General features: G+C 36.9%; 1 protein-coding gene across 1 annotated transcript in view; it reads left to right on the forward strand.

The window, feature by feature from the left end:
* EXOC2 (exocyst complex component 2) overlaps positions 1-27930 on the forward strand; it is a 277362-nt gene that overhangs the window by 54723 nt on the left and 194709 nt on the right. Inside the window, exons 4-7 of the mRNA XM_040460631.1 lie at positions 6-52; positions 2319-2445; positions 13530-13643; positions 15366-15490. Of these exons, the coding sequence (XP_040316565.1) occupies positions 6-52; positions 2319-2445; positions 13530-13643; positions 15366-15490 (413 nt within the window). The remainder of the gene's footprint in view (positions 1-5; positions 53-2318; positions 2446-13529; positions 13644-15365; positions 15491-27930) is intronic.

Below are 27930 nucleotides of genomic sequence, written 5' to 3' on the forward strand. Positions count from 1 at the left end.
GGCAGAGGAACCTCAACAGTGTCTTTCAAGCTACTCAAACCTGAAAAAATAGGTATCCATCCTTTATGACTTTTTTCTAAAGAGGAAAATGAAAATACGTTTTATCTTTTAAAATGTATAACTGGTAGATTTGTATAAAACGTTCCTATTTTCACATCTCATTAACTTAGATTATATTTATTTTGACAGGAATGGGATATTGGTTAAAATTTTCATTACTTTTGGAAACGCAGGTTAGTGAGCTAACAGTAAAATCTAAGGAGGATGGTCATGAGAGAATTATTATCCTAAATTCTTTGTAAAATCTGTTTATTTAACATTTTGCTTTGCCAATTTTAGTTCCTTGATCTTAGACACAGTAATTGCATTTCTTTGTATTATGCAGTTGAGATTTGAGGTAAAATATTCTCCTGATGTGGCCAAATTAGCAATCATATTATCTAAATAATGTTCTTGTTTCCTTCTTTTTCTCTATCCTTTGAGGCCAGTACACAATGTTGCCTGGCCAGAATGTGCCTTTAGCCCTCCAAACTAGAAATAATCTCTCTTTTTTGTATCCTATAGCACTTTATATGTTACTTTTTATGCACTTAACACTTGCTTCCTCAAACTGGTCTGAGGAGTCACTCTGAATACAAATCTGCGCTCTATCACTACAAGCTGTGGAACTTGAATGCTTAGGTTTTTTTGTGGGTAAAAGTGGAACAACAGTATTACCTACCTCACAGGATTAAATGAGTTAGAGCATGTATTGTATAGTGCTTAGTATAGACCCTTACCCTAAGTAAGTGTTTAATTAATTTATCATTTTAAATTATTCTTCTCATAGTTATTTCTGTGTATGGCCATCTCGCCTACTAAAATTAGGATAGTGTCAGATTCATCTTTCTGGTCTTGCAATGTCTTGTACATGGTCTGTACTTGATAAACATTTGTTTAAAGTAGGGCTTTAAGCTTAATTAAGCTTAATTAAGCTTAAGGCTTAATTAAGCTTAATTAAGCTTAAGGCTTAATTAAGCCTAGGTCACATATCTCTCTTAAACTGAAAAGTAAATAATTTTGCAAATTGTTTTTGTTCTCTATCATAAAACATAGAGCTTTTCTACAGCATTATCTTCCTTATATTCCTGGATTTTTTTTCCATAAATAAAAACTTAGATAAGGAATTTAAGGGAGAATTAAAAAAAAAAATATATATATATATATATATACACACACACACATATATACATATATACACACATTTATACATGTATATACACACATCTGCACACACATGTGTCTGCATACGTTGTACATATATAATATTCCTGTTTTTACTCATTTTTTTTACTCATTTTTTACTCATTTTTACTCATTTTTATTTAACATCAAAAATTAAAAATTAAAGCAAGAACTTGTTATCAGTTTTCTGGAGGAACTTAAAACATCTTGGCAGAATCCAGCAATGTCTTATATTTATACAACACATAAAGACAACTTAATCGTAAGTTTTAACTTTATTCTAAAAAATCCTGCCCAGGACCTGGCACAGTATAGGTTCAATAAAGGCTTATCAGACTGAATTCAGGAGTATCTAGACTTGAGCATAACCTCTAACAAAGCCTCTTGTTGCATTCTGTCAGAACTGTGGGTACTAATAGAATTAGTTGGTTCACAAAGGTTCATACAGCTAGAAGTTGCCTGGGATCAAATACCTTCCATGAAGCCTTCACAGCCTCAAGCTCCCCATTGGCCCTTTGCCCATTTTCTGTTTCAACCCACATTCAGAAGTGGTAAGCCTGTTAGTCCTATGCCAAAGTGAATGTCAAGAATCTGGTCACATAAAAGAGAATACCATTTTCAGAGATTATATTTTGTTCACAGTGTCTGTCCATTTTTTCCTGAATATCCTAGTCATTTCCATTACTCAAGCCATGCATTTCTTGGAAAGTGTTTGACTGATATCTTTATATAAAGAATTGTTGGATATTTTTTTGAATTAGCCAACTTAATTATACTGTTTATTTTTTATAAAATACATTTGTTTGAGCAGAACTTTTTCTCAGAGGCTTAGCTTGTCTTCTCTGTTGAATAATGTACAATGTAACCATGAAGCAAGAGATATTATTTTTGCCATTTGATAGATTTTTAGTGTTTTTAATCAAGCCACAAGCCATTAAAAAAAGAAAACACCCAAAAAACAAACAGAGCTTTTGTGCTGTCAAATCTCTTAAAAATTACCTTAGTGTGCATTTTGTTTTAGGTCTTTAAAAAGTGAAGCAATAGCGAAAGACTTAGCCTGTATCTTATTAAAGATGTGCTCCTCATTTTGGTAGGTATTTTGGATCAGTCTGCTGTGTGGGTTGATGAAATGAATTATTATGATATGCGTACTGACAGGAATAAAGGAATTCCTCCCTTGTCTCTGCGTCCTGCTAATCCACTTGGCATTGACATTGAAAAGTGAGTACCATCTTGCCTTCAGTTTTCTTTATTGCTGAAAACTTTTATATACTTAAGAGTGAAGAGAGTGACACTCCAGAAATATCCAGGCAAGCACAGTTGAAGACATCTCTGTTGTTGGGAGACAAGTTGTATTTCTGAAGCCTTGTCAGGTTTGCTGCTTGTGAGTGTTCCAGTTAGTTAAAACTTTTGGTGAAAACTACCTACCTCTTTTAGTTTTTTGAATTTACACTTTGTGAAGAAGAAAAGTATCTTGAAATATTTAATAACTAATACTTTTAATGATAGGAGAATGCGTTATCTCGGGTTTGTGAGTTTAAATATTTAGATGGTACTTGAAATCAAAATAGAATTTTCTGGGGCGCCTAGGTGGCTCAGTTGGTTGAGCCTCGGACTTTGGCTCTTGGCTTGTGAATTTGAGGCCGCGTGGGGCTCTGTGCTGACAGCTCAGAGCCTGGAGCCTGCTTCGGATTCTGTGTCTCCCTCTGTCTCTGCCCCTGCCCCACTCATGCTCTGTCTCTCTCTTTCTCTATAAAAAATAAATAAACATTAATTTTTTTTTTCAAAACAGAATTTTCCAAGTGCTTGATGTTTTGGGGAAATATTTTAGAATAATTAGGCCCAGTGTAGTTTTTTATTTTGTTTACGATCCCTGCCTGTAAGTCGTACTTAATCCAGACTGACTTTATCAGTATTGTGACAGGTAAATGATATTTTTCAAGATGTTACCGAATCTGTAATTTTCTATTCTTAATTGCTAGGACAATGTTTAGTAACTTTTATAATTAGTACCTTTATCCTTACATCTTACTTAATCAATTCATCTAACACATCAATCGTGTCTAATTTATTTTCTAGCCTTGATGGTTCTGCTCATGAAGTTATATATCGAGTGTTGCTCTGTAAACACTGAGGGTGACAAGTTAGTTCTATTAACACTTTAACCATAGCTTTAAGTTTTTCTAAGAATGGGGAAAATTCTCTGCTTAATCTTTATATATTTAACCTTCAAGCCTACACTTGAAGACCATTAGTAATTCAAATAGTAAGCTGCTTTTTCACCTAGTGAGGTTTTTACCTCTGGCTAAGAGGAAGGGAACAAGTGTTTGTCTTGGAATTTACGATGTGTTGAGAAGTCCTCGGGTTTAGCAGCTTTTAGTGAGCTTGGACTGTCCTAGGTCACATCTTTGAAGCTCTTTGGCAGTATGGGTCATTCTGGAGCTGTTTTAAGGATTTCAGTGCTCTATAAAGAGTTTGAGGATCAAGAAAGTCTAGAAAAGAATGGTAATTACTAGCTATTTAGTTGAGCAGTTTCAAGCATGAATAGACTTTGCAGTTGATACTAGGCCTTTTAATAGGCTGGTTCAATACCCTTGAAAGCCAGCTTCTTTCCAAGTCCTGCCACAAAAGAAGTGTAGAGCAGGAGGTCCTATATGATTGTTTTTTCGTGAGGAAAATACAGTTTAGCAGTATTGTATGAATTTTGTATGAGATTGAGACAAAACTTTCAAAGTTAGGATTAAATTGAATGTTTACTATCATAAAATAGATTTTCTTAATTTTCAGTTTGGCATATAACCCACCCCTTCTATGACTTTTTTACCTTCCTAGGCCCTTCCACCTTTTGACCGCCTTTATTATTCCTGTTATTGCTGCTACCCACAAAGGAGTTAGGCTTGAAATCTCTCTAATAGCACTTTTTCATAATACGGGTCAGGATTATTCTTTGCTAACATTGGTAACAGTAGCCAGGAATAATGGCACTTAAAGTTCTTGGCTCTTTAAAAGTTCTTTTTTTCTTTTCTGAGAGGTAATCTAATTTAGTCTAGAGCCAAACTCAGTTTGAATCATAGCTCTACTGCTTACTAGCAGTATGACTTAACTACTCTGACTCAGTTTCCTTAGGTAGAACATGCCGTACTTGTGTCATGGGGTGGTTGTGAAGATTCAGTGAGTGAGTGCTTTAGAAGAGTGTCTCTCATAGCAAGTGCTTAAAAAATGTTTGTCATCATTACAAGGATTCAGTGCTCTTGTATAATACACTGTTCCTGGCTTCGCTCCGTCACTTAGGAGGAGAATTTCTTTTTAATGACTATTAAGATTTCGGGGTAATAAATTGTATTAAAATCTTAAAATAGCATTATGTACATTAACTTAAGTGTTTAAATGGGGATAAAATTAACAGTAGTATTTCTTTCAAGCTCTTAAGTTTCAAATAATAATTTGCTCAGCCATGGGATAATTAAAGAGTAGCCTTTTGAAAAGGTAAAATCATGACTGTCCTACAAATATAAAGTGAACACATTTTAAGAGCATTATTTCATTCATTAATTAATGGGAAATCAAGTAAAATGTTAAAACCAGTTCAGGGGGAATTCCAGAGGGTAGACATAATAGGCAATGAGGAATGCTAACAGATGCAGATGGGGCACTTATACTGCATGGTAATTAGTTACATCTTTACCTGATAGGTATTCCTGGTTGCCATCAGCCCTCTACAGTTTAACTTCTGTGTTTCTAACAGAGTTGCAAAATAGGGACAAAGGCATAGATCCCTATAAGAATCAGAAAATACTGGGAAGGTCCTCCAGACAGTGAAAGGATACCCAATAATCCTTTTGCTTATTTAAAGTCTTCTGAAAATTTTCCAGTAAAAGAAGGACAGACTAGATATAGTAGCAAGCAAGAAAATGAAAGGTGAAAGTAGGAAGAGTTATAGACAACAAGAGAAGAGAATGTTTTTGGCTAGACATGCTTTTTCAGGTTCCTTTTTTATTTTTTAAAGGTACTGCCAGGAAAACCGCATTTATTTTATTGAATTCTCTGACCTCAGATAGAAATCTTATTTTAGAAAAAGAGAAAAGGAAAGGAAAAGCAGATGTTAAAATATTGATGGATTTTATTTCCCTGACTCAATATTTTTCAGATAAAAGTTTTGCTGTCTGTAGAGAAGGATGTACTTTCAGGTTAGAATCCCTAAGATCATTTCCTTACTGGTTTTTATTTCTGTATGTTAATGTCATTTGGGGGATTCTTTTATTTAAAAGGTTGGAAGAGGATCTATTTTTAATTTTTTTAAAAACTTCGTTAGAGAACGAACACCAGGGTTTTAATTATTACCTGCTTGTTGAAATATATTAATTGAGAAGGTTTGAAGAATTATGTTATAAAATACTGTGGTCCTGATGAATTATCAGATTAAAGTGGTCAGGTCACTTTGGAAGATGAATCAGTTGTTGGTAATTGCATTGTGAATGTTTATGAAATTCTCTTCAGCTGACAGTCAAATGTGCAACGTGGAACAGTGGGGTGTCCTGTAGTGTTGTGGCCAGTTAATCTGAATTTGAAAAAGCGAGTGAGAGTAGCAGAATATAGTTTTCTGGTTGCTCTTTGGTGTGAGTCAGAGTTTAATAAACATTTTATTGTTGTGCCCAGCATGCATCCTGTTGTCTTTCAGCTATGGGTTTAACAACTGGTATTTATTGGCTTCATTTGCCTCCTTAAGTCCTTCATATTCCTAAATTTTTTACTGATGTTTTGCACACATGGTGCCTTGATATTTATAAAAATGTTACCAATTGCTTCAAAAAAGATAACTTCACCTTGAACTGAGACTAGGATTTAGTTGTAAAAAGTGTATATTTCTGATTTGTTATATTGATTGTCACAGATGTATGTGTTCGTTGCACAGCTTAAATTGTAATGGAGACAAATCATTTAAATTGAAAGAGAAGGTAAAACATGTTAAGTAAAGAGAAGGTAAAACATGTTAAGTAAAAACATGTTAAGTAAAAGCCCTCACTGTGTTGTATTTCTTAAAATAAATATTTGTCTAATGGAATATTTATAAGTAATGTTTTTGGACATTGTACATATATGGGAGTGAGGACATAAAAATGAAACTTTGCCCTTGTTTTTATATGGTCTACAACTTTTTTGTGAAATAGTTACATAAGAAAGGCTATCTAGAGTAGTCATTTGATGTGCCGTTTACTTGTTTTATTTCCATGTGGATTTTAGGGCATTGCAGATCTGATTTTCTTCTCATCAGTTAGGTTTTTCAGTAGAAAGAAAAGGTGACCAGATTTCCCAGTAGATTTAGAAACCAGGGACAGGTGGAAAAGTAATTCTTAGTATGAGTGTAGAAGAGAAAAGCCTTGGATAAATTTGTCTTTTAGAAATTTTATAAAACAGGTTGTGGGCTGTGATACAGTTGCTAAGTTCAGAACCTGTCACGCCCTATCCCCCCAAATAAGAAAGAAAGAAAAAAACAACAGCACACATACAACCAAAAACAAGCTCATGATATTTAATACACCAAAGTGAAAATAGTGATGCTAAAAATTGAAAGCCAAAAGAATTGAGTATAATATACACACACTGAAAAGAACTATATAAGCTTACTTTTACTGTGTTAGCCTCCCTGCCTTTCATCTTTCCATCTGCCAAATCAAGAAAACATGTTCTCTTTAATGCAAACACAGAGTAACACAACTGTAACCAGGCCTCACTCTATGTGAGGTGGTTAGAATTTTTCTCAAAATGATTTTGTTTTGCTTGCTTAAGGGTCATTACTGCAGATTAAGGGTCATTACTGCAGATTGTTCTCATACTTGAAAGCAAATTCTGATATGTTAAAAACATTCCTGTTTTAAATCTGACCAGTGACTCTATACCTGGATCTTCCCATGGCACGGGCTAAATCTTTTCAGAAGATTTAAATCTGAGCTTACACTGCCATCTAATGGAAAGTGTATATTTTAGGGGTGGCAAGAGTTGTCAGCTACTGAAATTGTTTTGATTCATGAACTTGCTTAGTAGAATATGTGTTGCTTTCACTGTCCCAACTATGGTAGTAGATTTAAAGTGTAAATTTAGTTTAAATTACTCAGAATATACCTTGCTTTTACTGACTTGTTAAGCCATCACTTCACTTGGTGGGCCTTATCCTAAAATCTGGTTATTGTGAACAAACATTTAAGTTTTAACTTTCTTACTTTCTCAGCACCATTGACACAATGCTTCTTCCTCTTCCTAATACTGTTATAAAGACCATTAACAATTCTCTGTATTCTAAAACAGCGCTGCCTTCACTCTCCTTAAATTTCTATCTTTCTAGATATGTAGTTGTGGTTTTATTTTATACCTAAGAGTCACCGGTTCTTTATTTGACAATAGAAGTACCAGGTTCAAATCTCAACTATTTACATGCAATGTCTCTGAGGCTGTTTCCTCACTGTAATATGGGAATATGTTGTTATGACAGTATGTTGTTATGACAATCAAATAAAATGATACTTATGAAAATAGTCTGTGAAATACAAAGAACTAAATAAAAAGAATAACAATAACAGCAAATAACATTTTTGAAAATTTATTGTGTGTTAAAACTGCTAAGCCTTTCAAATGCATTATCTATTTTAATTCTCAAAACATTCCTGGGAGGAAGATATTATGATCCTAGTTATCCAGTAACTGGGACCTTAGAGTAAATAGCTTCTCGAAGGTTATACAGACAAATCTAGCAAACTTCCGAGATTGAACCTAGAGCCTGAGCTCTTAACCACTACTTATTACTATTGCCTCCCACTTATATAATGCTATGAGCCATCTCTGCTTTTTGTAGATATGTTCCCTAGGCATTGTCATTCATTGTGTTTTTTCCAGATCTTCTATTGCATGTTCATTTTGAGGTATTTGTGTAAAGCATATGTTAGGCATATATTTTAGGATCCAATACTGACTCAGGATGCGTTCAGCTATAAGTAACAGAAAATGAAAATTAAGCTTAAACAAAAAAAAAATATTTATTTTCTCATAATATACTGAGTCCAGAGATGGTGGACTCCATTGTTGGTTGAGTAATGTCACCCAGATGTAAGGAATGTTGGTGTGCTATTCTGTGGCCCTTACTGTAACACTTTTTTTCTTTGTAATTGTCAAGTGGCTAAAGCAATTTCTGCTATTCAAGCAATAATAACACACAGTAAGTAATAATATAAAAATCTAATATGGAAGCCATAATACACAATAATTAATAAAACACAATAATGTCTAGAGGCAGAAGGACCCTATTTCTTCTTTATTCTCCTTCTTAAAGTTTGGAGACCTTTCCCAGAAATATTCAAGTAGATCTTCCTCAGATATCACTGGTCAAAACAAGATCACTCAGTAGATAGCAAGGGAAATATGATAACCATGATTTGCTTAGGATAATTGATATTTATGATTGCATTGGTGTGTGGGATTGTTTGGTCTGAGGGTGGAGAATGCATGTTGGATCACTACCCAAAATTAGACTTAATTGTGTGATTTGGGGCAAATTATTTGACCTCTCTCTTAGAATTTTGTCATCTTTAATATTATAATTTCTTATTCTTATAATTCTGATTCTTAGGGTAGGTCTCAATACTCTTCTTCCTATTTAAATTTATATAGTAACATTGGTAAATGAGTTTTAATGTCTTCAGTACGAAATCACTGTAAAGTAAACTCAGTCTTAGGGGTGATTATGAGGAGATAGTATTTTGACCAAAAGATCCAATACTTTTCAAACTCTGACTCATTTAGGTGCCTGAAGAAGCTATGTGAATGAGAAATAATAGTATAGTACATGAGAAATGAGATACTAGTAGGTAGATTAATGCTTCATATCTCAGCATAGAATTCTCTTGTAGAAGCACATAGCCTGTTCCAAATAGCCGAAGTGCCTCCTTACCACTTATACTAATTCCAAAGCTCCATTTCAAGATCTTCCGTCTCTTCCTCTCACCCTTGCCCTGCCAGTGGCATGATGTGCCTATGATTGAGGAGATGAGGGTGCAAAGCCTGTGGAAGCCTGGCCATGTCCCATGTGCTTTTCTTTATCACCAAGAAACTCCGCTATTAATAATGTGGCCAGGCCCATTTCTGCTCCCTCTTGAGGAGGAGGGCGATATGGAGGTGTCCTGGAGTAGGAGAGTTTCTTAATGGTTTACCTCCTAGAGCCTTACCAGACATGAGTCTTTTATCTTATGATAAGACAAGTTTATTTATATTTGTCAAAATAACAGTTTAGTACATTGTAAATGACACGTTTCTAAAATGTCAGAATTGGGGGCTCCTGTGTGGCTCAGTCAGTTGAGCACCCGACTGCGACTCAGGTCATGATCTCGCAGTTCACTATTTTGAGCCCTACATCAGGCTCTATGCTGACAGCGTGGAGCCTGGAGCCTGCTTCGGATCTGTGTCTCCCTCTCTCTCTGCCCCTCCCCCACTCTTGCTCTGTCTCTCCCCCCAAAAATAAAACACCAAAAAATATTGAAGTGTAAGAATTAGATGAATTTTAAATATGGGAAGTTGTAGATAGCTGCATATTTACATTGTTCAGTATCACCAGTTTAAGCATTTTAACTGTTTAGGATGTGACCTTTTTCATATGTGCTATGTGTATCCAAGGTTTTTTTTTTGTTTGTTTTGTTTTTTTGTTTTTTTTTTTTTACATATCATCAGCTTTATTGAGGCATAACTGATAGATAAATTTGTAAGATATTTAAAGTGTACATCTTGATGAGTTTATAAATGTATACATTGTGAAAGGATTTCCACCATCAAGGTAACTAATACATCCAACCCCTCACATATGTTTTCTTTAGCTTTTGCGTGTGTGTGTGTGTGTGTGTGTGCATGCGCCTCTCGACATTATTTTGTTTTATTAATTATAAGTGGCTGGTGCAGCCACACTGGAAAACAGTATGGAGATTCCTCAAAAATTAGAAATAGTACTACCATTATGACCCAGAAATTCTGCTTCTAAGTGTATATCCAAAGAAAATGAAACAGGATATTGAGATATTTACACTCCCATGTTCATTGCAGCATTATTCACAATAGCCAAGGTATGGAAACAACTTAACTTCATTAATGGATGAATGGATGAAGAAGTTGTATATATGTACAGTAGAATATTATTCAACCACGAGAAAGAAGGATATCCTGTCATTTACAACAACATGAATGGACCTTGATTTCATTATACCACACAGAGAAAGACAAATAACAGTTTTTTCTTTCTTTTTTTTTTTAAACTATGTTAAGCGTGATTTAATGTCAAACCCATGGGGACTATGCAGTCTCAGCCATTTCACCAGTACATACAACTGCTGTATTTTTTGGATTTGTGTCTGCATTTTTTTTATCCTTTTTTGATGTTAATCCCTCTTCACACTTCTGCTCTGATTATGGGTAGGGAACCCATGCAACCATAATAAAACTACAGGTCTTGCGTGAAGGGTAGAGTTCAGTTTGCCTTCTCAGAGTCCCCTTTTGCTGCTTTTTTGTTAGCTGTGTCTTTAATCTGTGAGTTTGGAACTGACCCTTGTTAGAAGAGGATTTCACATAGTTGAATACTTGATAAAGAATGTTAATAGTAGGGATTTAGTTGATATCAGATGATTCTGTAGTACTTTTTGATTCTGTTAAGATCATTCAACTTTCTGAACAAGCAAAGTGTTAGGACTACATAGAATACCAGTTTAAGTGTCAAAAAGAAGTAAGGTTGACAAAAAAATGTTAGGCATTTCTCCATGTACTTTTCCTTCACACCATAGACAGACCCCACTAATTCATTATGCTTTTCTTTCCAGTTTAGACATATGATCTTTGACACAACACTCTAGACAGACACTGCCCACCAATTAAGGTAGAACTAGGGAGTATGGACTATGCATATCATAAGGAAGTGTTTTTAGTTACTTAGGTAGGGCTCAGCCCTTTCAACTCAGTCATTATATTCCCCCAAAGTTCTAACTTGGAGTCATGATGTACATTTTATTTATAAATGAGAAAAACTTCCCAAGGTGACAGGATTTTATTACTAAGTACCAAACCAGCAAGAAGAATCCAAATCAAAATAAACTTCTAAAAATGCAGAGTTCTCCAGAGTCCTCTCAGAGATTCTGTCTGGTAAAAATGACCAACAAGCTTCTGGAACACATATGCACCCCAAGAAGATTCAGACTATAATCTAACTTTTGGAGCCAGTGAGGAATGCTGTGAGATTGACTTACTCTCTGAATTACTGATTACTGAGGTAATGCCAGCTTGATGTCCATGATTTTCTTGAAGTCTCATTTTATTTTGTCTGTTACTGTAGTGCTAAGCAAGGCTTTTTTCCCCCACTAATTAAAAAAGAAAACATTGTGGGGCATGTGGGTGGCTCACTTGGTTTAGCATCTGACTCTTGATTTCAGCTCAGGTCATGACAAGTCGCACATTGGGCTCTGCCCTGACAGCACGGAGCCTGCTTAGGATTCTCTCTATCCCTCTCCTTCTGCCCCCAGCACACCTTCCCCCACCTGCACTCCTCCACCCAGTAAATAAATAAACATTAAAAAAAAAGAAAGAAAATGTCATAGTGAGAAAGGTAAGTGTAATAGGAAATAAAGTGGGTCTCTTTCTATTGACTGACTTACTGACAAATAGATGTTGGATTCTAGATTAAAGTGTAGGGTTTACAAAGGAAATCATAGAGAACTGGTTTTGCTCTTTGCATCCCTTGCCCTTTTAGGGACTATGAAGGGATGAAGGGAGCCAGGAGTGAAGGGGAAGAGTTTATGAGATTCTTTGACAGAAGCTGTGCTAGGCTGTGAAAGGGAGGTATGACAAACATCTGCTTTTCTTAACTCATAACTGGGGAGTGTGGCTTCCATGGAGTGTTCCCTGCACTTGTGAAACAGAGATCCTGGCACCTGAGAGCACAGGAACAGTGCACATAGACAGTAGAGGTGTCTGCCCTGGGAAAGATGTTTCTTGGGACAAGATGAGCACCTCACTAGAGAGTAGGCCCCAGTCCATTGTAAGTTGTATGTAAGGTCACTTGTAAGTCAAGGAGCTCCATCAGAGAGTTGTTGTTGGGAAAGATGGAGTGCTGATCTTGGACCACACTACGTGATTTCTGAATTGAGGCTGTGTTCATAATAATGTGAAATCAAGTCTCTCTCAGATAAGAGTGAGTAGAAGTCATTGCACCTGCTCACCTTTTCTTACAGGGTGGTGATAATTCTGCACACCACCCCCCCAAATGGCTCCCCACAACCCTGAATACACTGGGCTATAAAACAGTGCTGTGTCCCGTCCATATCCCATGAGTTTGGCTTATCCAGTGTATGGGGTTGAGGACCACACTTCAGTCATAAAGGACACCAAGATCAGAGGAGTGAAGTGAAAATGAACATGATGTGTGCAAGAAAGTGTAATCCCTTTGAAGTTACTGAATCTCCCAGTTTTGAGGATTAGATGAGCAGAAATGAGTCCTGAGAGGTAAGCAGTTTTGAATCTTGGAGAGACTTGACTATAGAACTTGGACTTTATCCTCTACAGATGAAGAGTTGGGGATATGGTGAGGGCTGCTAGCTCATAAGCCCATAACAGGGTTTGCCCATACTACTTTTGCTCTTAGATACAACTGTCTGACTTCCAGCATGGAGCCTGAACTATAGTAGTATTTAGTTATTATTTGAATGGATACATAAATGAAATGATCCGGAAGTTGACCTTAAAAATGTAGGCAATAAAGTCAGCTACAGATAGGGGATTGCCTGTTATAAGCTTTTCTTAAAATTATTCTAGATATAGACATAGAAGTATAAATATAATTATTTTATTAATTAGCTCTAATTTTTATTAATAGGCTTTAGTATGTTTTAAAACAACTTTCATATAAGTCTTTAACAAAAACCATTTTAACAAACTAATGTTTAAATTTCAGTGTATACAAATTTTGATTTTTATTCATTGAATAGAGAATGATTGCATATTTGGATAGATGTCATAAAGTATCAACTCAGCCTCTTTAAATTCTATATTGATGTAATTTCTGTATTTTAACTAATTTCTTACATATACATTAAGTTTATATAATAAGAAATGAGCTGAGGTGTAGGAAATATATTTTGTATACACATGTAAATATAGACTCCATAATGTAAGATGTATAATTTTAATGGTTTGTAGTCCTGTTTATTACATTAGGTACTCTCGGATGTCTGTTACATTATTGTAGTAATAGCATTTGAAGTATATTTTAAATCTTTTTTCTCCCTTAGAAGTAAATTTCCCCAGAAGGACTTAGAAATGCTGTTCCCTGGAATGAGTGCTGATTTTACAAGTGAGAATTTTTCAGCTGCTTGGTATCTTATAGAAAACCACTCAACTACCAGGTCAGTGGATGTTGGACTATTGTTTCATGTGGTTGTACCTAATAGGATTATATGATACAAAGGGATTTAGGCTGGCCTCTGCCACGTAGGAGCCCTTTGACTTTGGGTGAGCTCATGAATATCTCAGGGTATCTTTTCTCCTATTTATGAAATGTTGTTAATAATTAGCAGTCCCTTGTTTCCTGCTATCTTGTTTCTGTATGATTCATATTTGTGCAACCCATTAAAACTTTGTGGAGTCTCATCTGGGTACCTAAACTGATGTGATCTCTCTCTATTCAAATAACAAAACTTTCAAGTCCTGGTGTAAAATAGTAAACATACTTCTTTTCCTGACCATAGAGCAAAGGAAGATGATTTGATTTATCATTTTGCAAAGACTTGCCTTAAAATTAGCCAAAAATAGTCAAGGTCTTATATCCAAATTAAAGTGCTCCTTATTGTCTGCTAATTACATTTTGCCACACTCTTGATAAGAGTAGGTTTGTAACTTTTTTGCAGCAATTAAATTTAGTAACAGTGTTTGAATAAATGAATGGTTTATTGCTAAAAATTTACATTCCTGAAAAGTTAATTTGTTAAAATACACCTTAGGAGAAATTTTTCCTTCACCAGTTAGAGTGAAAACCATTAGAAAACATGAGGAAACATTGGTGTGCGTGTGTGTGTGTGTGTGTGTGTGTGTGTGTGTGTGTGGAGAGAGAGAGAGAGAGAGAGAGAGAATCCTGATACATTTTTAAAGGGAATGTCAAATCTTTAATTGCAGAAGATGGTTCTAATTTTACATCACAGATGTGCTTTTTCTATTACTGTATTTCAGAATTGATCTCTGTTTTTACAGCCAGATTTTCTTAGCCCAGCTGGAAATAAAAAAAATATAGAGATCTACCAATTTTCTCTGCTTGAGATGTAGAGATAAAATATTTTGGTCTTTTTAGTTATTTAAATTGTTGAGTTGACTGCCCCCGCTCCCACCCCCCCCAGGTTTTTCTATAATTTCACTGTTAATGACAGAGGACTGGATATTGATGTGGTGAATCATGATACGGTTAATTTTGATATAGGACACAGAAATGAACATACAGAAGAGTTCTGCCTTAGATAACTTAGATAACCACTGCATTGATCTAGGTCTGTGGAAAGGGACATGATGTTCAGGACTCCTTACCTGGCAAATCATATATATGATACATATTATTTATAGAAATATTTATATGTATGTTCATTTCTTAGGGGTCTGACATTTGGAATGACCATTTGAGGGCTACAGATCTGTTTTATAGTTGCTGTAATTTTGTTATTTATAATAAAAGGGTTTAGATGTAGGGGTGCCTCAGAGGCTCAGTCGGTTGAATGTCCTACTCTTGATTTTGGCTCAGGTCATGATCCCAGGGTGTGGGATTGAGCCCCGTGTCGGACTCCATACTGAGCATGGAGCCTGTTTAAGATTCTCTCTTTCTCTTCCTCTGCTCCTCTTCCCTGCTTGCATTCTCTCTTAAAAAAAAAAAATAAATAAAATAAAATAAAAATAAATAAATAAATAAATAAATAAATTTAGATGTAGGTAAGAATTTGAAAGCTTTTTGTTTTAATCTGGTTACATCTTGTGTCAATCTATGTCTTTCTTAACTTAGGCTTCAGTATTTCACGTTTACTGCATTATCTGATTTCTTTTTTGCTTTTTAGGAGTCTCACACTTTTGGTTTCTTAATTTCATTTCAGTTTTGAACAGCTTAAAATGGCAGTCACCAACTTGAAGAGACAGGCTAACAAGAAAAGTGAAGGCAGCTTGGCATATGTGAAAGGAGGTCTTAGTACTTTCTTTGAAGCCCAGGATGCCCTCTCAGGTAAGGTGACCCTCAGAGCCATCTGCTGGGGCTTCCACAACAGAAACCCAACACTGTGTTTGCAGAGTGTTTACAGGGTGTGACATTCAGTCTGTATTTATAAAAGTAGAGATCTAAAATGTGCCATAAATATTTGTTGCAGACCAGGCTGGAATCTCTTTGAAGGCTTGGTACTTTAAATATTTGTCTCTGAGGCTTTTGTTGACCCGTTGTACATATGTGAAATAGGAGACTACTTTGCCTTCCCACAATGCCCAATCTCCAGGGCTGATAAGAAACTAAATCCCGATAGGTAAAATTCTAGAATTTTAAAAATCCTCTTATATCCATCAGTATCTTACACATGTGACTAATTCTGTAAATGTGATCCATTGTGTGTTTGGTGTGTGGTAAGGACTGATGATAATGTGTCATTCTTTTCAGCTATCACCCCATGAACCTTATACAGAATAGTTAAATGTCCACCATCCATTTTGTCATCTTTATATGGGGGAGCAAGTATATTAAATAGATATAGCATAGTTTTAGACATATCATGGAAAAGATGTTGGGTAGGGTTTTTTCTCACCTAAAATTAACTTTATTTATTTAATTTTTAAGTTATTTATTTATTTTGACAGAAAGAGCAAGAGAGCACACGTGTGTGCCTGCTGGGCAGGGGAGGGGCAGAGAGCGAGGGAGAGAGAGAATTCCAAGCAGGCTCTGTGCTGTCAGAGGAGAGCCAGATGTATCAGGGTCCATCTCACTGACCTGAGCCAAAATCAAGAGCCTGATGCTTAACTGACTGAGTCACCCCTTAAATCACCTTTAATTAATAGAAATCAAATTACTGTTTAGTAAAAAATATTAATAAAAGTTAGCCTAATTCTTTTTAAAAACAAATATACCTATAACTAAGTACCTGCACATAAGCACTTTTAAGTGTAGACTAAGAAGCCACACTTCCTTTAATTCAGTAAAACTTAATTTTTTTTATTAATTTGTATTCTCAAAGTACAGACATCCTGTTACTGTTTCTAAAACCCTTCTCCTGGGTCAAACAAGCATAGATGACTTCTGGGAAGTTAATGTACATCTGATACAGCTCTTTCCTTGTTAGGTAGAAGTTAGGTTTTTGAAGGAGCAAAATGTGAATGCCTAGCAGGAACAGAAATTAGATAATTTTCTTTTTTTTTTTTTTTTTTATATGAAATTTATTGTCAAATTGGTTTCCATACAACACCCAGTGCTCATCCCAAAAGGTGCCCTCCTCAATACCCATCACCCACCCTCTCCTCCCTCCCACCCCCCATCAACCCATAGTTTGCTCTCAGTTCTCAACAGTCTTTTATGCTTTGGCTCTCTCCCACTCTAACCTCTCTTTTTTTTTTTTTTTTTTCCTTCCCCTCCCACTCCCCCCATGGGTTCCTGTTCAGTGTCTCAGGATCCACATAAGAGTGAAACCATATGGTATCTGTCTTTCTCTGTATGGCTTATTTCACTTAGCATCACACTCTCCAGTTCCATCCACGTTGCTACAAAAGGCCATATTTCATTTTTCCTCATTGCCACGTAGTATTCCATTGTGTATATAAACCACAATTTCTTGATCCATTCATCAGTTGATGGACATTTAGGCTCTTTCCATAATTTGGCTATTGTTGAGGGTGCTGCTATGAACATTGGGGTACAAGTGCCCCTATGCATCAGTACTCCTGTGTCCCTTGGATAAATTCCTAGCAGTGCTATTGCTGGGTCATAGGGTAGGTCTATTTTTAATTTTCTGAGGAACCTCCACACTGCTTTCCAGAGCGGCTGCACCAGTTTGCATTCCCACCAACAGTGCAAGAGGGTTCCCGTTTCTCCACATCCTCTCCAGCATCTATAGTCTCCTGATTTGTTCATTTTGGCCACTCTGACTGGCGTGAGGTGATACCTGAGTGTGGTTTTGATTTGTATTTCCTTGATAAGGAGCGACGCTCAACATCTTTTCATGTGCCTGTTGGCCATCCAGATGTCTTCTTTAGAGAAGTGTCTATTCATGTTTTCTGCCCATTTCTTCACTGGGTTATTTGCTTTTCAGGTGTGGAGTTTGGTGAGCTCTTTATAGATTTTGGATACTAGCCCTTTGTCCGATATGTCATTTGCAAATATCTTTTCCCATTCCGTTGGTTGCCTTTTCGTTTTGTTGGTTGTTTCCTTTGCTGTGCAGAAGCTTTTTATCTTCATAAGGTCCCAGTAATTCACTTTTGCTTTTAATTCCCTTGCCTTTGGGGATGTGTCGAGTAAGAGAATGCTACGGCTGAGGTCAGAGAGGTCTTTTCCTGCTTTCTCCTCTAGGGTTTTGATGGTTTCCTGTCTCACATTCAGGTCCTTTATCCATTTTGAGTTTATTTTTGTGACTGGTGTGAGAAAGTGGTCTAGTTTCAACCTTCTGCATGTTGCTGTCCAGTTCTCCCAGCACCATTTGTTAAAGAGACTGTCTTTTTTCCATTGGATGTTCTTTCCTGCTTTGTCAAAGATGAGTTGGCCATACGTTTGTGGGTCTAGTTCTGGGGTTTCTATTCTATTCCATTGGTCTATGTGTCTGTTTTTGTGCCAATACCATGCTGTCTTGATGATGACAGCTTTGTAGTAGAGGCTAAAGTCTGGGATTGTGATGCCTCCTGCTTTGGTCTTCTTCTTCAAAATTACTTTGGCTATTCGGGGCCTTTTGTGGTTCCATATGAATTTTAGGATTGCTTGTTCTAGCTTCGAGAAGAATGCTGGTGCAATTTTGATTGGGATTGCATTGAATGTGTAGATAGCTTTGGGTAGTATTGACATTTTGACAATATTTATTCTTCCAATCCATGAGCAGGGAATGTCTTTCCATTTCTTTAAATCTTCTTCAATTACCTTCATAAGATTTCTATAGTTTTCAGCATACAGATCATTTACATCTTTGGTTAGATTTATTCCTAGGTATTTTATGCTTCTTGGTGCAATTGTGAATGGGATCAGTTTCTTTATTTGTCTTTCTGTTGCTTCATTGTTAGTGTATAAGAATGCAACTGATTTCTGTACATTGATTTTGTATCCTGCAGCTTTGCTGAATTCATGTATCAGTTCTAGCAGACTTTTGGTGGAGTCTATCGGATTTTCCATGTATAATATCATGTCATCTGCAAAAAGCGAAAGCTTGACTTCATCTTTGCCAATTTGGATGCCTTTGATTTCCTTTTGTTGTCTGATTGCTGATGCTAGAACTTCCAGCACTATGTTAAACAACAGTGGTGAGAGTGGGCATCCCTGTCGTGTTCCTGATCTCAGGGAAAAAGCTCTCAGTTTTTCCCCGTTGAGGATGATGTTAGCTGTGGGCTTTTCATAAATGGCTTTGATGATCTTTAAGTATGTTCCTTCTATCCCGACTTTCTCAAGGGTTTTTATTAAGAAAGGGTGCTGGATTTTGTCAAAGGCCTTTTCTGCATCGATTGACAGGATCATATGGTTCTTCTCTTTTTTTTTGTTAATGTGATGTATCACGTTGATTGATTTGCGAATGTTGAACCAGCCCTGCATCCCAGGAATGAATCCCACTTGATCATGGTGAATAATTCTTTTTATATGCCGTTGAATTCGATTTGCTAGTATCTTATTGAGAATTTTGGCATCCATATTCATCAGGGATATTGGCCTGTAGTTCTCTTTTTTTACTGGGTCTCTGTCTGGTTTAGGAATCAAAGTAATAATGGCTTCATAGAATGAGTCTGGAAGTTTTCCTTCCCTTTCTATTTCTTGGAATAGCTTGAGAAGGATAGGTATTATCTCTGCTTTAAACGTCTGGTAGAACTCCCCTGGGAAGCCATCTGGTCCTGGACTCTTATTTGTTGGGAGATTTTTGATAACCGATTCAATTTCTTCGCTGGTTATGGGTCTGTTCAAGCTTTCTATTTCCTCCTGATTGAGTTTTGGAAGAGTGTGGGTGTTCAGGAATTTGTCCATTTCTTCCAGGTTGTCCAATTTGTTGCCATATAATTTTTCATAGTATTCCCTGATAATTGTTTGTATCTCTGAGGGATTGGTTGTAATAATTCCATTTTCATTCATGATTTTATCTATTTGGGTCATCTCCCGTTTCTTTTTGAGAAGCCTGGCTAGAGGTTTGTCAATTTTGTTTATCTTTTCAAAAAAACCAACTCTTGGTTTCGTTGATCTGCTCTACAGTTTTTTTAGATTCTATATTGTTTATTTCTGCTCTGATCTTTATTATTTCTCTTCTTCTGCTGGGTTTAGGCTGCCTTTGCTGTTCTGCTTCTATTTCCTTTAGGTGTGCTGTTAGATTTTGTATTTGGGATTTTTCTTGTTCCTTGAGATAGGCCTGGATTGCAATGTATTTTCCTCTCAGGACTGCCTTCGCTGTGTCCCAAAGCGTTTGGATTGTTGTATTTTCATTTTCGTTTGTTTCCATATATTTTTTAATTTCTTCTCTAATTGCCTAAATTCTCTAATTTCTTCTCTAATTGCCTCTAATTGCCTAATTTCTTCTCTAATTCGTTAGTAGGGTGTTCTTTAACCTCCATGCTTTGGGAGGTTTTCCAGACTTTTTTCTGTGGTTGATTTCAAGCTTCATAGCATTGTGGTCTGAAAGTATGCATGGTATGATTTCAATTCTTGTAAACTTATGAAGGGCTGTTTTGTGACCCAGTATATGATCTATCTTGGAGAATGTTCCATGTGCACTTGAGAAGAAAGTATATTCTGTTGCTTTGGGATGCAGAGTTCTAAATATATCTGTCAAGTCCATCTGATCCAATGTCTCATTCAGGGCCCTTGTTTCTTTATTGACCGTGTGTCTAGATGATCTATCCATTTCTGTAAGTGGGGTGTTAAAGTCCCCTGCAATTCCCACATTCTTCTCAATAAGGTTGCTTATGTTTATGAGTAATTATTTTATATATTTGGGCACTCCGGTATTCGGAGCATAGACATTTATAATTGTTAGCTCTTCCTGATGGATAGACCCCGTCACTATTATATAATGTCCTTCTTCATCTCTTGTTACAGCCTTTAATTTAAAGTCTAGTTTGTCTGATATAAGTATGGCTACTCCAGCTTTCTTTTGGCTTCCAGTAGCATGATAAATAGTTCTCCATCCCCTCACTCTCAATGTAAAGGTGTCCTCAGGTCTAAAATGAGTCTCTTGTAGACAGCAAATAGATGGGTCTTGTTTTTTTATCCATTCTGATACCCTATGTCTTTTGGTTGGCGCATTTAATCCATTTACATTCAGTGTTATTATAGAAAGATATGGGTTTAGAGTCATTGTGATGTCTGTATGTTTTATGCTTGTAGCGATGTCTCTGGTACTTTGTGTCACAGGGTCCCCCTTAGGATCTCTTGGAGGGCTGGTTTAGTGGTGACAAATTCCTTCAGTTTTTGTTTGTTTGGGAAGACCTTTATCTCTCCTTCTATTCTAAATGACAGACTTGCTGGATAAAGGATTCTTGGCTGCATATTTTTTCTGTCTAGCAGACTGAAAATCTCGTGCCAATTCTTTCTGGCCTGCCAAGTTTCAAAAGAGAGATCAGTCACGAGTCTTATAGGTCTCCCTTTACATGTGAGAGCACGTTTACCCCTTGCTGCTTTCAGAATTTTCTCTTTATCCTTGTATTTTGCCAGTTTCACTATGATATGTTGTGCAGAAGATCGATTCAAGTTACATCTGAAGGGAGTTCTCTGTGCCTCTTGGATTTCAATGCCTTTTTCCTTCCCCACTTCAGGGAAGTTCTCAGCTATTATTTCTTCAAGTACCCCTTCAGCACCTTTCCCTCTCTCTTCCTCCTCTGGGATACCAATTATGCGTAGATTATTTCTTTTTAGTGTATCACTCAGTTCTCTAATTTTCCCCTCATACTCCTGGTTTTTTTTTATCTCTCTTTTTCTCAGCTTCCTCTTTTTCCATAACTTTATCTTCTAGTTCACCTATTCTCTCCTCTGCCTCTTCAATCCGAGCCGTGGTTGTTTCCATTTTTTTATGCATTTCGTTTAAAGCGTTTTTCAGCTCCTCGTGACTGTTCCTTAGTCCCTTGATCTCTGTAGCCAGAGATTCTCTACTGTCAGCTATACTGTTTTCAAGCCCAGCGATTAATTTTATGACTATTATTCTAAATTCACTTTCTGTTATATTATTTAAATCCTTTTTGATCAGCTCATTAGCTGTTGTTATTTCCTGGAGATTCTTCTGAGGGGAATTCTTCCGCTTGGTCATTTTGGATAGTCCCTGGCGTGGTGAGGACCTGCAGGGCACTTACCCTGTGCTGTGGTGTATAACTGGAGTTGGTGGGCGGAGCCGCAGTCAGACCTGATGTCTGTCCCCAGCCCACCGCTGGGGCCACAGTCAGACTGGTGCGTGCCTTCTCTTCCCCTCTCCTAGGGGCGGGATTCACTGTGGGGTGGGGTGGCCTGTCTGGGCTACTTGCACACTGCCAGGCTTGTGATGCTGGGGATCTGGCGTCTTAGCTGGGGTGGGTAGGCAAGGTGCGCAGGGGCAGGAGGGGCAGGCTTAGCTTGCTTCTCCTTAGGTGATCCACTTCAGGAGGGGCCCTGTGGCAGCAGGAGGGAGTCAGATCCGCTGCCGGAGGTTTGGCTCTGCAGAAGCGCAGAGTTGGGTGTTTGCGCGGAGCGAGCAAGTTCCCTGGCAGGAACTGGTTCTCTTTGGGATTTTGGCTGGGGGATGGGCGGGGAAGATGGCGCTGGCGAGCGCCTTTGTTCCCCACCAAACTGAGCTCTGTCGTTCGGGGGCTCAGCAGCTCTCCTTCCCTTTGTCCTCCAGCCTTCCCGCTTTCTGAGCAGAGCAGTTAACTTATGACCTCCCAGCCGCTAAGTCGCGCTTGCTGTGGGAACACAGTCCGTCAGGCCCCTCCGCTTTTTGCAGCCAGACTCGGGGGCTCTGCTTGGCCGGCGAGCCGCCCCTCCGCCCCGGCTCCTTCCCGCCAGTCCGTGGAGCGCGCACCGCCTCGCCGCCCTTCCTACCTCTTCCATGGGCCTCTCGTCTGCACTTGGCTCCGGCGACTCCGTTCTGCTAATCCTCTGGTGGTTTTCTGGTTTGTTTAAGCAGGTGTAGGTGGAATCTAAGTGATCAGCAGGACGCGAGGTGAGCCCAGCGTCCTCCTACGCAGCCATCTTCCCTCCTCCGATAATTTTCTTTGATAAACACTCTGTGCCCTGTATTTTTTGGTGGGATGCTTTTCTTTCGTTCTTTGTGCTTATTGATATTCTCTCTTAAGTTACTAATGTTACTATATTAACAATAGAAACCTCAGCATATATGAACAGAGTTTAGCATCATCAAGCAGAATTAGGTTAGTAATTCCCTAGTAGCTATGCTAATGATAATTTGCCATAGGTGATTAGCAGTTCTCAGAAATTATTGTATTTAAAATTATTTCACCTAAGTATATTGGTAACTTAACATTTAACAAAGATAATTCTGACCAATTGCTTAATCATATAAGCAGGTGACTCTATAGCATATAGAAAGTGATTTTAATAATAAAATTCCAAGATTTTAGCTACACACATATCTAGCTTTTCTGTGTTTTAATGTAAATGAAATGCATATTACAAAAAGACAGTAAATAAGTAATGAACAGACACTACTTAATACCATTGTAAAGATAATTACATTAACATTTTGATGTATTTTCTTTTGGTCTTTTTGCTCTTGGCCTATATGAGTCCATATTACAAAATTGGAGTTGCATTGTATATTCAATTGTGTATGCTAGAAACCTCCTTTACTCTTTAGAGTGTTCCTTTGGGTAATTATTTTAATATACTATAGCATTTGATTTGTTGGTAGCTCTTTAGAAAATTTTCTGACTATAGTCTTAAGTGAAATTGATCTGTAGTTTTTTGAAATGCTTTTTTGGTCAGGTTTTGGTATTAGTGTTTTACAGAAGCATTTGAATCTGTATATGTATATATGTAGGTACTATGTGATGGGTTATGTAAAGTAGGAATTATCAGTTGGAAATTTGAAAGAGCTAATACATTGAAAGAACTAATAAATTATTTGCTCAGGTAATCTGTTTTACTTTTCTGTTTTGAAAAATGTCAAACATGTTAAAAGTAGAATAGTACAGTCACCCCTGTATAACTGTCAGATTTAAGTTAGTAATGTTTTTCAAACTTGCTTCAGTGATATTTTTTGAGGTTGGTTGTGTTTTGCTGATCTCAAGCAGTGAGTCTAAAGCTCCATGACATTTCCCTCCTATATACATTAATATATGGTTCCCACCCAAATAGGGACATTTACCTGCATAACCACAATGCTGTTATTACAGCCAAAATAAGTTTCAGTAATTTTTCAATATCCTCTAATTCCCATGTCATACTCAAATTTCCCCATTTACCCACCAACTTTCTTTATAGTTGGTTTGTCCAAATCAAGATTCAGATAAAGTCCAAGCATTTCATTTTTTTTTTTTTAAGTCTCTTAAGCCTCTTTTAGACTAGAATACCCTTACCTTTGCTACCTTGACTTTTTGTTTTCCCCCATGTAATTGATATGTTGAAGACATGAGGCTGTTTGTCCTATAGGATATCCCATACTCTGGATTTGACTGATTACTTCCTCATGGTGTTATTTAATTTATTTTAGTTTCTATTGTATTGCTTGGACTTATTTGGACATTAGATTTGGTTTTCAACATTTTTGGTCATATATGGTACTGTGTACTCCTGTGTTATTATTTCAGGAGACCTTTAGTGTCTGCATGTTTTTCCTGTAGAGACACTGTGATGGATCAAGTGGGTTCCCCAGTGGGGTGGGTATTGGTAGTTGTATCAATTAGAATCAACCAAGGGAAAAGATGCATGAGGCACAGTCCAGGAAAGTTCTGTGCATGGAGTGAAAGTTGCCCTCTCACGGTCGAGTCATAAACAACGTTGATTTACCTGGTATGATGTGAGTCAGTGTACATGGAGTATTGCCTACCAGAGAATCTCATCCAAGCCTTGGTGTCCAGAGTTTTTATTAGAGCTCTGTCACATAGACATAGTTGACTGCTCCAATGGCTGACCTCCATCTAGAGGTCCCTCTGGAGGTCAAGCTGATATGGAGTGACCCAAAGTCTTTACTGTAAATTACGTTGTTACACTATCTGGTATAGCTCAAGGCTCCCAAGTAAACAAAGATACTTTCATCAGGTAAGAATTTGAAAAGCTTAGAGGTAACCTCTCAGAAGCTAAAGACAAAGGCCAGACCTCTTTTTGGGTAAGATTAAATTCTTTAGTATGCGATTATATTAATATGAAATATTATATATGCATTTGCCTAATATATTATACATCACATTCTTTTTAACCTTTAGAAATTTTGATTTTACCATTTCTCTTGTAAGCAACATATGGTAGAATTTTTATATTTTTATACCAGTTTGGGAGTCTTTGCCTTTTAATAGAAAAATTCAAGCCATATACATTTATCCTAACTGACATTTTTTGTCTTTTTGTTTTTATTGTTCTATTATATTTTTCGGTTTTCATTTTTCCTTCTGTGCTATATAGACCATGTTGTTGCACATTGGCAAGAAATGTTTTTAAATTCTATTATAGGTTGCCTTTTGCCTCCTGTTGTGTATAACATCGGTTCAGGACATCTATATTTCTCATGCTCTTTCCTTTTTTTCTGGTCTTAATTTAATCTGGAGTTATAGCTTTTTATTTTACCTTTTCTTTTCCATTTCATTATTATGTTTCTCAATTATTTTTGTTTTTGCATTTCATTTTATAACACATTTACTGCAGTTAATTAAAATTTACCATCTATTCACATAAATTTAATTGGCTTTAATGTTTCTTGCCAGTCATTTTACATTTCATCTTTTCTATCTTTGAATTTTTTGAACAGTGGGATATATGTTTTGTGCTAGAGCTTTTGAATTCTTGCATACCTGGAAATGTGTCTTCATACAGAATTTTTTTCTGAAAACATTGATCCAGTATCTTTTAGTGTTATAGAGAGAAGTCCTGAGCCAGTGTAATTCTTTATTACTTATAGATGAATTGATGTTTTTCTCTCTCCCTAAATGCTTAAAAGATATATTTGTTTTGACTTGAATTAAAAAAAACCAAATGCCTTTCAGGACATATTAGAATGTAGGTGTTGTCTTTATTCATTTTTCCCAATACTTGATAAGCTTTTAGAATCTGTAGACCCATATCTGCAGTTTTCAACACTTTTCTTTTGTTGTGTCAACTATCATTTATGGTTTGTTTCTGAATGGCCTTGTATAAAAATAGTATTCCTTTCCTTCTGCTCTCCTATATGGTACCCAGTACCTTTTCTGTTTTTCAGTATGCTGCCCAATAGTAGTATGCCTCAACTAGTTTTCTTCTGTTTCCTGCCATACTGGGTGTTAGGAAATGTGGTCTCTAAATTTTGTAAAGAGAAGGGAGTTGTTAGAAGTAAGAAAAATGGGGGAGCAGAATTATAGTCCTGAAGATAGTTATAAAAAAATTAGAAGATGCGTTGTGTCAGAATTAGGCTAGATAGAGATGACAGAGTATAAATAAACACCTTACTCTTCTTTTTTTTTTGGTATCATCTGTGTTCTTCTCTTTGATTAAGTAGACTGTTTGATATGTATCCAAGGGTGTTTTTCGGGCCATCCCAGTCAGGTAAACAGTGGCTGTTGCCCTCTTGTCTGGCCTTTATTTATCTTGAAGTATTTATGCTATTGTCAATTTTCTTTTTTCATGTGTGTATCCATAAATATTTTAATTAGAACTTGACTAGTGTGTCTGGTATAACTTCCAGTGTTAACCTCAGTATATTTATTGTAATTTTTACTTTATTATGTTCTGCGAAGATATTCCCAGCATCTTGTGTTACTTTTCCATGGCAGTCACCCTGCCATTCTCTTTTAATCCCTTGAAGTCTTGAAGTATTTTTTTGTTTGTTTGTTTGTTTGTTTGTTTGTTTTCTTTTGTAAGTAGGCTTCACACCCAGCTCAGAGCCCAATACAGTGCTTGAACTCATGACCGTGAGATCAAGACCTGAGCTGAGATCAAGTTTAACTGACTGAGCCACCCAGGCGCCCCTTCAATCCTTTGAAGTCTTGATGAGACATATAGTTTCTTACCAGATATGAGTTCACACCAGTTCTCGCAGGCCACGGTGATGTTTGTGGAGCTTTTCATATTATTAAAGGCCTTCTTCATTTCCTCAGTGCCTTCTTCAAATTTTTTTTTTTTTATGCTTATTTATTTTTGAGAGCAAGAGACACCAGAGTGTGAGCGGGGTGGAACAGAGAGAGAAGGGAGACACAGAATCTGAAGCAGGCTCTAGGCTCTGAGCTGTTAGCACAGAGCCTGACATAGGGCTTGAACTCATGAACTGTGAGATCATGACCTGAGCCGAAGTTGGACGCTTAACAAACTGAGCTACCCAGGCATCCCTTCTCAGTGCCTTCTGATTGTCATCTTTGTTTTGGTGAACATTTCCCTGACTGCCCCTTGAGCTTTTCACCTGTTTGGTCTCTTGTTTTTATGGGCAAGTCCAACATTATCACTTGCTTTTTTTGAGAACAATTATGGACCAAAACTGTATGAATTATTTTTATTCAGGTTATACTAAAGAATAACTAAGAGGCCGAAGCAGAGTAAATAACACATGGTGCTCGATACACAATTGACCTTCTCTCCCATGTTACTTTTGTTACTGCTACTTGAGACAGTGTAGCCATAACTGATTTTTTGGCACATTCTGTTATTAGTGTCTGTTGATATCTGAAGGTTATTTAGGCAGGTATGGTTGTCTAGGATCCAGTTATCTAAGTGAGAATCCTTTATACCTATTAGCCTTCTATATAATAGTCGCAATTATTTCATTATTGTTTTTCTTCCCAGTGTAACTGAGGAAATGATTCACAGGTTACCTGGCCTATTTAAATGTAATTTATATAATTTAGCCACTCATAAAAATTTGGTGTAAGTAAAAACTAAATGTTTGAAAAGTTCTTTACAAATTTAAATTTTTAAGAGATCTCATTTTAACTCTTCCTAGTCTCCTATTTTAGTAAATATTATCCTCAGAGGTTGATGTGTGGGCCAGATTGGCCATTTTCTGTCTTTGTACAGGCCAGGAACTAAAGATGGCTGTGTTTTTCAAGGTTTGTGTGAGAGGAAAAAAAAAAAGAGGGAAGCAGTTGTAGAATATGTGATAGGGGCCCTATGTGGCCCATGAAGCCTAAAATATTTACTATGTGGTTCTTTATAGAAATAGTTGGTGGGGCACCTGGGTGACTTAGTTGGTTAAGCATCTGACTTGGGCTCAGGTCATGATCTTGTGGTTAATGAGTTTGAATCCTGTGTTGGGCTCTGTGCTGACAGCTCAGAGCCTGGATCCTACTTAGCATTCTGTGTCTCCCTCTCTCTCTGCCCCTCCCCTGCTCGTGCTCTGTCTCTCCCAAAAA

The sequence above is a fragment of the Herpailurus yagouaroundi genome, unplaced genomic scaffold (genome assembly GCF_014898765.1).
Source record: "Herpailurus yagouaroundi ecotype Mexico unplaced genomic scaffold, PumYag 250, whole genome shotgun sequence".
NCBI lineage: Eukaryota > Metazoa > Chordata > Mammalia > Carnivora > Felidae > Herpailurus > Herpailurus yagouaroundi.